The sequence below is a fragment of the Phyllobates terribilis genome, unplaced genomic scaffold (assembly GCF_046119375.1).
Source record: "Phyllobates terribilis strain yellow unplaced genomic scaffold, ASM4611937v1 Scaffold_3__8_contigs__length_932513732, whole genome shotgun sequence".
NCBI lineage: Eukaryota > Metazoa > Chordata > Amphibia > Anura > Dendrobatidae > Phyllobates > Phyllobates terribilis.
Genome location: NW_027362763.1, coordinates 510542882 through 510555687, shown reverse-complemented (window position 1 = coordinate 510555687; position 12806 = coordinate 510542882). Strand labels below are relative to the sequence as shown.

The following is a 12806-nucleotide window of genomic DNA, read 5'->3' as shown; positions in this document are numbered from 1 at the left end:
GAAACACATTGTGGAAATAAAAACCGTTCAACTCTTCTTGGTCCTAAGGATTCTTTACTATAACAGCGCAGCCTGATATCATATTATCATCCAAATTGGTCGGGATCAAGAAAAGTCATAGCGTGGCCTTAAATCTATATGCAACTTGTACTTCAAAGCAGCCCTGAACCCAAAAATGTACATTTAAAATAATAATGCTGCCTTTGCAGTCTTGCAAAACTTCATACAATACAGCTTCTTTCGCAAGATACATTAAAATGTGCTAGGTAGTAGAATAAGCTTTCAGGGGACAATAGTGTGATGGTCCAGTTGTTACTAAAGGCACACATTCAGCGACTCATTAATTGGGCAGGTGCATCCCTTCCCTAGGATTTAGTGGAACTAATAATAGAGGAAGGACCCAGCGCTCAAGAACAGGTGAATATCTGCACGCACCAGCAGTGACACTTACTTCTTCGATGTCGCCTCCCTCTAGGGATATGTTGACTTTCAATGTATTCCAAGAAGTTCACAATGATCAAACACAAAGAAAGCAGTCGCAATTGCATAGTAACCTTGTAATGATTTCCCCCCCAAGCTTTTTTCAGTGTGGAGTGGAGTGTCCTTCAGGTCTCTTCTTCCCCTTGATTCAAAAACAATCCACAAGGACTTCCAGGAGATAAGTGGACAGGACAATTAGTGAAACAGGATGATAAGAGGACTATTTGTGCATTGTAAGATAGGCAGAGCACCTTACAAGGGTTGTGGCCAAGTCAACAGATAGAGTCCATGGGTGGGATGCAGGTAGCATGTTGCCTACAACCAAAGTCTATGCGGGTAGCAGAAGTCCAAAAAAGCTGTCTTCTGGAATAGATAATGCCAGCACACAAGTGGGATCATCTGTCACTTTCCAAAAAAACACTCACCTCCTCTGTGAAGTGTTTCCTACATCCATCTAACATCCAGGGTCACTGATTGTCAAATATAAAGAATACCTCCCCAGTAACCCTACCAGGTAAAGTAATGGAAAAGATCCTTTGCTGTTGGGATATCACATCCAAGCTTCTTTTATGCTCCAGTCATCCAACCAGAAGAAGTAATGATGCATCAGAAGTCAGTCTACCTATATATGTGCATATACTGCGCTCTCACAAAACATAGACCCTGTAGACTTACTGAGGCCAGAGTGCCTGGTATAGGTTACTGTAAATTATATGCCTCCCCCTTAGCTGACTGCCTACTCTCACTGGGCTGCACTCTATAAGACTGGCTGCTTCTGTCAGATTCCCCTCACTACTACACCAATGTCAGTGACTTAACCTCCCCCTATCCCTCTCCACACACCCCCTCCTCTCTTTAAAAGAAAGCCGAAGATTAAGTGTGCAAGTCAATTACAATAGGACGTGGGCAGTGCTTGGGGGAAAGAAAAGTGTAAAGGGAAGCCAGCCCTAGTCTATGTTCTGGGACGAATTATCCCATAGAGCGAGAGGGGTGAAATTTAGAACTGCAGCATCGAAGTTACATAGAGCATACAGTACCTTTAATACCGAGAATAACTCTAGATCCCTGCATGCATGAAGTCTAAGAAGAGCTGAAAGATTGAGAGCAGCATAAGTGCATGGTGGTAACGCAGTAGGTTTGCTTTCAGTCCTATGTAAAATCACAGACTGAGCTGTGCTATATCTGTATGTGATTACAAATATAGACACACACTGGATGCTTTCACTGGATGGAAAGGAAACAGAACACATCTGGCTTGTTACTTCATCAGTCTAGGTGTAGATCACCTCTGGATCCTGTGTGCGCTGTGCAGGCATCAGTCACTGTCCTCAGCTGTCTTGTATTCTCTCAACAAGTTTATCACATTATATGGCTATGCTGACACTTTTCCTTAACCAGTTTTATTTCTGGGTGATCTCACAACCAATGTGTATATGCATTACCAGAAATCTTGTATGAGCCTAATGTGGTAAAATGTCCATTACCAAAGAAAATAAAGAGTGACAAATGAGGTTGAACTAAAGCTAGAAGCGTTTTCTAATAATTGATATTATTTTTATTCCATTGATATCATTAAGATAGAAAAAGACTACTTAAGTGAAATATAAATATTGATACACGTCAATAACAAACGATATGTATCAATAATTGTGATCATTATACAATATAAACAAAGAACGATATACCATTGATAAAATAACTTATTTTGATTGTGAGCCCTCGCGGGCAGGGTCCTCGCTCCTCCTGTACCAGTCGCTGTCACATTGTGTTCAAGATTATTGTAATTGTTCTTGTATTATACCCCTTTTTCACATGTAAAACGCCATGGAATAAATGGTGCTATAATAATAAATAATAATAATAATAATTTTGTATATTGCTAAAAAAATATGAATAAACAAATATTACTGCTACATATCAGAAATCAATAGTATCAAAACCAGTGATTATATACAAACAAGAATAAGAGTAATATCAATAATAGCCCTAGTACATTATTTTTAACTCTGCTAGCTGTGAAAAATATTAACAAGCAACAGTAAAATGTGAACTCATAGCCTTAGAATAAAAGTTGACAGATATGGTAACTTTGACCATTTTTCCCAATAGTCACTATAAAATTATATGTGATTGATTTGCAATGAGTAATTAAAAAGCTATTGTCTGCTTAACAGTGATCTATGTTATTGGACATTTTTTGGTTGGTTAAAGCTGGGCATGTATGGCATAATTGGATGAGCATTGGGCAGCACGGTGACTCAGTGATTAGAACTGTTGCTTTGCAGCGCTGGGGTCCTGGTTTCAAATCCCACCAAGGACAACATCTGCAAGGAGTTTGTTTGTGTGTGTGGGTTTCCTCTAGGTTCTCTGGTTTCCTCCCACACTCCAAAGACATACTAATGGGGAATATAGATTGTGAGCCCCAATGGGGACAGTGCTCATACTGTCTGTAAAGCGCTGTGGAATAAATGGAGCTATATAAGTGAGTAAAATAAATAAATTTGACACTTTGCACAAGCCCACACTGTTAATTTTTTTTCATAAACTATGTCTCTGATCTGCCAGTTTAGTATGGTATTTTGATAGTTGGAACATCTATATGAACGATCCAATGCATCATTGGTATTCCAGCTTTTGGTTTAATATGTTGAAATCAATACCAAGTGTCAGGCAAAGCCAACCAAACTTGTCAAAAATGTTATGGAAATAGGTTTATAGAAACAAAAAAAAATACATAACATTTGCTTGTTGTAAATAGCCAGATAAGATATTGCATCATAGCAAATATGCCGGTATTTGTGAATTCTCTCTCTTTCAGTAATTTCTTTGGTAATCTATTTATTTTCCTAGATTCCCAATAGACAAAAAAGGCCAATAATCCAGTGCAGACACTTGGAAATGTAAATTATAGTTATTTTGTGCTCTGTATATCAAGATTCCAGTAGCAGTAATGACACTCCATTTAAGAAAAGAACTGTCATGTCCAACCATAATGGGGTAGGATTGTTCTCCCACAAAGTAAATATAGGAAGATAGATGGGGAGGTAAGAAATTACAGGGATTAACCTCACCTTCCATATGCTAATCCATACCTTCTTCTTCCACAAAGACACTGCCTTAGGTGTTAGTCACCATGTGAAATGCTAAGAAGTTTATATATTACTATTCAAACAAGGTATGTGGGATACTTGGTGAGAACTTTTCTCAAATACTACTATTTGACTGTATGAATTAAAGTAAAAGAAACATAATTTTCAGTCTTAAATATAATTAAATATATACATAATATAATTAAATTTAATAAAATGAACATCTAACCACAACAAAATATCTTAATATTTAGTTATAAAATTTTACATGTACAAGAACCTTGCTATTATAATAACCATTCAACAAACTTGTAATTTAGGTAATTTTTTTTAAAAAAAGTGAAATATTGCATTCAGATAATGAATATAAAATGTGTCATTATGTCTAAAATTCAATGATTAGATTCTTAATGAGCTAAAGTCATAATACAAAGGAAGTTTACTGTCAATTTTGACTAAGGAATTTTATGATTTCTAGATGTATTTCTAAAGTGCAACCAATTGTGGAACAGAGCTACTAATCAAATAACCAAAATTAAACATAAAAGGGGTGCATTTTTTTAGAAATGTGTATAACTATGTATGTCACTATATTAACTATTCTGGTAATCAAATGTAATTTTAAAAAAAGGTTTGAAAATATATTGCGGATTTTTTTTTCATAGAATTTCAAAAATTAATTCTTAATTTTTCTTCGTCAAACAGACCTGAATGATGCACTATTATCTTCGGTATAGATGGCTAACTATAATAAAGGTCAATTTGAAAGCGCTCACTGAATAATATTAGAGATTATACTAAATACCAGCTTTACACTTAAAACTTAAGTAGACTTCATTGATTTCAGTGGATGCAGTTTTATTCTTCATTCTACTGTGGCAGAATTGAATATTTTATAAGTGGTTCATCCACAAATTATAGTTTATAGATAGCAGTGTTAGCAGAAAACACACTAAACTCCATATTTTTCAGTTTGAAAATGGAGTAACTGCATGATAAATTTGCTCATTTGTATTCCAGTGATAAACTGATAAGGTGAATTTCCACTGAAAGATTGTGAACAAGCATTCTTCAGAATACTCACTTCACGATAATCTTGCAGTGTAAACCGGCTGCCGCTTACTTGATGAATAAGCAAAATGATCGTTTATTGGGCGAAATGTTCTTCTGTGCTGTTCTTCATCCTTCTTGGTAAACAGGACTTGCGCTGCCGAAAACTATGGCAAGCTATTCACACTAAACCATCTATTACAGATTGTTCAACGTGCATCATTTACCATTATCTGTCTGTGTAAACAGGCTAATAAATGACAACTGATTTATAAATAATTACAGATTTCTGGTCAGTTAGTTCCGCAGTCGGTCCGTGCAACCGGAACATGAGGCCGTTTTAGATAATGTGAAACACATTATTTATTCGAAACCATATCAATGCATGTTCTTGAATATAATAGTATATTTTGTTAATACATAAAAATCAAGTTTGCCCACTTAACTCTCAACATTGGATCTATATTATTTTTATGTCTGCATTAGCATTGTAGATATGATTGGCTGTTTAGAGTCACACTGACTACTTCATCCTGTATTTATTGGTGCATTATGATCTTACTTTATGGATCAGTGAAAAGGAAGCGTCTGGAAATAAGCTGTATCACGTGAACCCCAATGCAAAGTCTCCAACACTAGTGTTTAACAAAATAGGGCTTCTCGTAGTGGTTTCCTTTGGCTCTCTAGGCTCCATGGCCTGGGTGCAACTGAAGCTCATGCACTAACCACAGTTATATCACTGGCCACATAGCTGTAATACAGTTGGAGGGGATTTCTTAATGGCCAGTACTAAAAATGTAGTCAACCCATTTTAAGTTTTTTTCTTGGCAAGTATTAGCATTGATACAAATCTTCTATTGAAACATTGTGTTTGTGTTTTCCTAAGTATAATGATTTTTACTCATACTCCAGAATGAGAATATTACCCTAATAACATACCTTAAATATATGGTTATACTGTTCTATAAATCCTATTCACTTGGACATTAGACCATTAGGCATGCTCATATAGGTGGTAAATGCTATTACTAAATATATTTGTACACAAACATTGGCTCCCCAATGCTGCATTAATCTGTGCTAGCTGTGCCTTCAGATTATTATGTTTGTTTGTGAATATTTAGACGTTTGTAGCACGCATAGTATCCGAGATTATGGCTTGTATGTGTGTGTTTAGTTGTCAGTGATAACTTCCTTTTTACCCATATTATGTGAAAACACTGTTTTCTTTTGAAGAGCTCTTGGACTACTGCTATGCTCCCTCAGGCTATGGTAGGGAGACTCTGCATAGGATCTTTACCTACAAGGGTGAATAGTTGCTAAGACTTAGGGTTGGTCATTCTGTTCTCATGCAAATTCTGTTCAAGTACTGTGTGGTAAATAGGACTAAATTAATTTAGATCTGACCTCAGTTGTTACAAGTGACACAAATGTGGTATAATTACTTTTATGATAAATAGCAGGCAAAGCAAATCAATCTTAGTAAAGCAAATAACCTCTTCAGAGAAAGCATAAGATCTTTAGTGCCACCAACTGGAGGTAGCAATCCTAAAAGTCAATCTCTACTCTATTAAAGTGCCTTGCCATATTACTTGGGCTGGCCATAAACATTAGATGGCCATCAGCCGACCGCCATCTCAGCTGACATTCCCATACACAGGAGTACTAGCTCGGCCATGTGCTCCTGTGTTCTCTGAGAAAGCTGCTGGATGACATATTTAACTCAGAGAAAAATGAGATCGGCAATCCGAAATCTGCCATACACGATTGACATCTCGCCTGACAATTAGTCGGCCTGCTGCCCATAAATATTAGTCCATTGTCTGAACCTGTCAATATTGGCAAATTCAGCTGACTTTAATCTAATGTGTGAGGCCCTTAAGGATAAGCAGTTAAGCCAGAAACTTTCAGGATTCTACCCCCAATAGATGGAACTAGAGTGCCTGCCCTCTTTCTCTCTAAAAAGCATATTTACATTCTCAGGGGAGCAATGTTTGGTTTATAAGTCTACTTACACCGACTTGGCGCTCTCCATAAGTAGAAATGATATCCCATAGATAATCCTAATAATGAAACCTAAACAGCCAAATTTGCCTTTCTGTGTTTCATATTGAGTACTTAAAGAGAATCTTTCTGCAGGATTTCACACCCCAAACTATTTATATGCACATGTGACTCTTTCAAAGAAGACTCCAGTAATATCTTTACATGGCCTGTCTGTTCCTCTGCTATTGAACAATCAGTGTTTCAATTGATGCATGTGAGGCTCTAGATCTGAAGTCTCTGTCACTCCAGCTCTATTCCCCAACCAGCGCTGCCTCCTCCTGCTTGACTTACTGCTCATTTGCCTGAAGTCGCAAAGCATTGAGGCTGTCAGTCAAACAGGAGGAATAGGAGCTGGGTAGGGAATAAAGCCAGAGTGACAGAGGCTTCAGATGTATCACAGTTCTTGAGCCTCATTTGGAATATTTATTTTTCATATCACAGTCAAAATTAAAAATCTGGTCATTGGGACATTTTAAAATCATTCTTCCTGTATTTTTAGGAATAGTTTTCAACAAGGCTCTTCATCAGGGGCAGGATTACAATGACTGATAACACCTCTATATACATTGAATAACTGGATCACAGGATTCATCAATCACAATAAGTGATGTCACAGTTGACCCTGCCTTCCCCTTTCTGACAATGATCCTTGCATACACATTAGATGCTTCTATATAAAATATAGTGTCTGATTCAGTGTATTGTTGCTAATGTCCTTGTTGATTTCCTGAAAAAACACCAAGCATGAGTCTAGAAGAGCCCAAGTAGCCAGTATGAAAATTGTATTAACAATAAAAAAATGAAAATCTTCCAAACTGTGACATAGAAAAAATTTCCCCAAATTGAAAATACATTTAAAACACAAAATCCTGATTTAAACAATTCCATTTAAAGAGCTTTGCCACATGATTTAGGATATAAAGCTAAACAAGAATCTTCTCCAAAAGGAAAAGACCTCAAAGTCCAGACAGCTTTTTTGGAATTTTTGGCTCTTCTTAGTACTGACTGGAGGATCTAAGGAATGAAATTACTTCTAAAAGGGAAAGTGTCACGATTTTTATTTTTGCATTAATTGTTGATTATGTAATCAACTATTTTGATACAAAATTAAATGTTGTGTTTTAACATTTATTTTTTTCTGCAGATGCTAGAGGCTGCAATTTTTATTTGTTGGTGTGCAAGTGTTTGAGCACGACACTTACACATGACTGCATCTCCTATGGCCTATGGTGTCTGACCATATCTTCTCCACTGTGGCTGCCTAAGCTATGTACTGGGCATGTCCCCTGGGCTGTCCAGTTCACAGCTGCCATTTTGTTGCAGGCCAAAGATGGACTCTGAGCTACAATTTTTCTCTTTCACAGTGTTCTGCAGTGATGTGAGCTCTAGGGCAACAGCAGTGTGTGCAGGTTGGCAGCTTAACATTATACTACTAATGTACTGAGCTGTTCTCACCATGAGAAGGAGTCATGAAAGCAAGGCTGCTCTGAGTGGTGAGCGCAGCGCTGTGAAGGTAACTTCTTCCAGCAGTGAGAAGAGCTCAGTAGCCTGGGATTAGTAGTACAATACCAGGCTGCCCAACCACCAGTCACCTCCGCTGTTAGAGCTACAGTGTTCAGAGCACAGCAGAGAACTTATCATGCTGCTGCTCTCTGAAAATTGACTGAGCTCTGCTATATAATCATAAAGCATCATTCAGATGTCTGTAATGCAGAGATGTCTAAATGAGGCTTTATTGCTGCATCTGCATAGCACATCAGAAGTCTTATGCACTTTGTAAATGCAGCAAAAATGCTCCATTCAGACATCCCTGCATAACATGGAAAACAAAAACAGTTGGAGCGTCAATGGTGAAGAGCCTGAGGTTTGGGGGGGGGGGGGAAGGGGAGATGATGTGATCACTCACCTGGTCCTGTTGTGCCAAGGAACCCTGCACAACAAGGGAAAACGCTTCCAGGTGGGAGTCTGTATGATGACCGCAGCTTAACAGGGTCTGCTGTAAGGAGTTTCTTCCTGCTTCAGCGGTCACATGACCGGGACCGTGTGATGGAAGTGGGCTTTCCACAATGACATTGATGCGCCCCCTGGGCCGTGGGGTACCCAGAGCCGGGCCGGTGGATGCTGGGGGTTGTAGTCACCGTGGCGTTGACCCGGTCCGTGACCCAGGTGGTCAATCTAAGGGTAGTTTATGTATATCTGTTATGTATAGTCTGACTACGCCACCTGTGGAATGCGGTTATTGGGAACCGCCGCTGCGGAGCAGTCTGCTGAAGCTGATGGTATGTGCAGAAAGGTGATGTAACTTCCCACAGGAAGAGTGGAGCTTCAGGGCAGCGTGAATGGATTATGGTCGTTATGGTGCAGGTAATCAGTAATGACACGGAGTCAGATAGTGCAGTCCCAGGGTCTTTACTCAGTTATTGCAGTTCAAGTTACAGACGTCCAAGCAACTTCCCACGTCGTGCTGCGCGTACTCAGTGAGGGGCTCAGTCCACACTCAGGTATCTCTGGAGTATTTAGCAGGACCCCCTTCTGTGTGTCCTCTCTCTGGCCTGCTCCCTGCACCCAGTGGCACTTCTATCCGGTACCCTCGGGCCTTGGTGGGCGACGTGTGTTCCGTCCCCTGGGTCCTATGTGGCTACCTTCTTAGTGTACTGGTGTGGACTTGTGGCCTGTGGTACTTGAAGTGCTGCAGCCTCCGGTTTCCTAGTTGAGCCTTAGTAGTTTTCTCCACTAGTTGAGGGACCGGTTCCCCTTATCTGGCCTGACCCCTCTACCTCCTGGTAGCAGCGGGCGTACGGGTGGCTTGCTGCACGGCCCATACCCCTAGGGTCCCTTCACTCCTCATTCCTAGAGCCATCCTGCTCCCTCTCCTCTCAGGCTTGGGCCTCTGTGCTAGGCCCACCTACGGAGCAGAGCTCGTGCAGAGCTTATCCTCCTCTCACTGTCTGACTGGAACTCCACTCTGATCTAAGATGGTGTCTAGTTTTTATACCTCCTACTACAAGTGCTCCCAGGATCTACATCTTCCACCCCATCCACTACATAGTTCCCCCTCTCTAGGTGGTTCCCCCCACTCCAGCCAGGGACCAGGGACTGTGCTCTCCCATAGGAGCAATCTCGCCCTGTCCCCCGGAAATGTGGTGTAATGAATGCAGGTGTTAGAGTCCCTAGCCATACTCCTTCCTTACCTGAGGGTGAGATACCACACCTCTGGGTGAGATGCAGTACCTCTGTGGCGACTGAACCCTCAGGGGCGCCACACACCCCCCTGGTAAAACACAGCATGTCCGCGGGCTGGAACAGAGCAAAAGACAGGGTAAATTAGAGACTTGCAACATTTTTGATGCATCACATAGAAGATCACAAACACAACATTTCTTCCCTTTATGGGAGACATTTTTCTTTTTAAACGTCACTGGCACATCTTCTCTTTCAGCAATATTATACGACTTTCTTCACATATATATAACATTCTATAACTCTTTTTCACTTGAATAAACACATTTCTCACAAATAAAACATTTTTCTTTATAAACATTCTTCATATAACACTTTTGTTAACTGGTCACAGTGCACTTTGTAACCAGGTGTCCATCTTTCTATAAAGTGCAAACTTGTAAACACAAACATGAGGGACCCGTCCCAAACCCTCAACGAAGGCCCTGGGGTGGCTGCAGGGCATAGATGATCCAGGTGTTGGACCATGTCTTCGGCCACCTCCAACGGGTTTTTGTTCTGAGGTCACTCGTTGTAGTTCTTATAAAACCAATAAGGGGCACTTTAAGAAGTGCAATCATGTACAATGGAGAGTTTTTAGCTGTTCACCGTCCACAGTCTAAATGTCTTTACACCCTTAAGGGTAACTGGATCAACTTCTTCAAAAGAAAACCAGCACACAACTTTTTCTTGCACCCTGACGGGTAACTATTTACAATAACAGTTCAATCAGTCGCACTTACTGTGCTTCAGTAAGGGTGCTCCCTCCGGGGAGGCTCTGGTCCACCGCAGGCTGACCCAGCCGGGTCTTCAACACGGTAGGGTGTTGTCTCCACCCTGTTGACATTGGGGGCATACCAGCCCTTTACTCACCTCCTACTACAAGTGCTCCCAGGATCTATGTCCCCCACCCCATCCACTACATAGCTCCACCTCTCTAGGTGGTTCCCCCCACTCCAGCCAGGGACCAGGGACTGTGCTCTCCCGTAGGAGCAATCTCGCCCTGTCCCCCGGAAATGTGGTGTAGTGAATGCAGGTGTTAGGGTCCCGAGCCATACTCCTTCCTTACCTGAGGGTAAGATACCACACCTCTGGTTGAGATGCAGTACCTCTGTGTCGACTGAACCCTCAGGGGCGCCACAACATCACGGCAGGTCCTGTAGTAAGCCAGGTGTAAACAGAGCAGCTTCCACCGCTCTCCACAAGGGAGATTGGCAATCAAGAAGGAAAAAATTGTGCGGTGTTAGGGAAGCTCTAGAACAACTAGACAGGGAATTAAGGTTATAAAACACAAACCTTTTATTGTTTAATACGCTCTCTAACGCCACAACACGTTTCGATAACAGAAGCTATCTTCCTCAGGTAGATTAGAGCGCAAATGAAAGATCAACCATTATATAGGGTAGGTGCACCAATCAAAAGACACTAACAATTATGACAACACAGGAAATACAAAACAGGAAGTAAATTAAAAAAAAAAAAAAAAAAAAGAAAAGGAAATGAATATCGTATAAATATGAATATAAATATAAAAACTACATTAGATCAAAAGATTAAGAAGAGGATAAAAGATGCCACAATATACCCAATAATGTCATGATGTACTAACAGCAGGGATTATAAATAAAATATAAAATGAATAAAAACTGGTAATGCATGAATAAGAACCAAGAGAGAGCTAGGGCTAATGAATCACATTCTCAATCGTTAAATTAAGGCCATCAGGGGACAGAGTGCCCAATCTAAAAATCCAATAACTCTCACGATTAATTAAACGACCCAAGCAGTCTGTCGTGGTTTCAGCAATCTGATCAATAATTTTAAGCTTTAAGTCAGTAGGATCCTTATTATACGCCACAGAAAAATGTTTAGAAAAGCTATGTAGAAGGAAACCACTACGAATGTTAGACCTATGCTTATTCATCCATGCATGCATGGCCTGTATCGTATGGCCCACGTATTGTAGGCCGCACGTACATTCAAGAAGATATACCACGAACATGGAGTGACAGTTTAAAAATTGTCTAATGGTATATGTTTTGCCAGAGATGTTCGAGGAGAAAGTCTTTGAACCACTCAAGATGCTCTGGCAACACATGCATTTTGGGGACCCACAAGAGAAACAACCACTGATCAAATTGCCCATACAGATAGGTTTGGTTGGAGAGGATTCACATAACGTGTTGCTAGGAGCCACCATATTGTGGAGGTTCTTACCCCTTCTGAACACCACCCTTGGTTTATCAGGAAATGTGCCTAGAGAGGACAGGATCGCTCTTAAGGATAAACCAGAATTTGTCTAGTAACTTCTGTATTTTCCTGTGAGACTCATTATAAGTAGTCAACAGGCTCCAGTTATTCAACTCAGTAGCCTCATCAGGGGTATTATCACTGGCCGAAGTCGTACTCTTAACAATACTGTCTTGGGAACGTAGCTGGAGTTTTTTGATACAGGACTCTTAAGATAATGCTCTACATTTCTGAAAGGCATCACTCAGTAGTTTCCGTGGATATCCTTTTTGCCTGAACCGTTTGTTGAGGATTTTGGCATCCAGGGCAAAATCAGAATCATTGGTACAGTTTTTTCAAATCCTCCAGTATTGGCCATATGGTACATTTCTGACCCATCTAGGGAGGTGTCCACTGTCAAAGCAAATGTAGCTGTTAACATCAACCTGTTTAAAATGGGTGGATGTGGACAACCTCCCCGATGGGTCAACCCGCACCAAAAGGTCCAAATAATGGACGGCTATTTCTGACCCCATGTATTCAAATTTAATTCTTCCACAAACATAGATGCCTCCTCTTTAGTCCCTGACCACAGAAAGAAGAGATCATCAATGAAACGCTTGTAGAGGAGAACATGCCTAGCTGCAGAGGGGGACTCAGAGGAACAGTCAGAAAGGGGTTTTAATTGATTTT

The 12806-nt window shown here is 40.4% G+C and overlaps 1 protein-coding gene and 1 long non-coding RNA gene across 3 annotated transcripts in view; one reads left to right on the top strand and one right to left on the bottom strand.

Annotated features, from left to right (window-relative positions):
- The window catches only part of RSPO3 (R-spondin 3), a 138539-nt gene extending 136973 nt beyond the window's left edge, over positions 1-1566 (bottom strand). Inside the window, exon 1 of one of the 2 annotated variants that reach the window (XM_073676031.1) lies at positions 1518-1566. In XM_073676031.1, the coding sequence (XP_073532132.1) occupies positions 1518-1551 (34 nt within the window). In that variant the 5' untranslated portion in view covers positions 1552-1566. Of the gene's footprint in view, positions 1-451; positions 1290-1517 lie in introns of those variants that run through there. The other variant, XM_073676030.1, reaches the window with a different exon arrangement.
- Positions 1-12806, top strand: part of LOC141259676 (uncharacterized) — a 183101-nt gene that overhangs the window by 59024 nt on the left and 111271 nt on the right. The gene's annotated exons all lie outside the window — the stretch shown is intronic.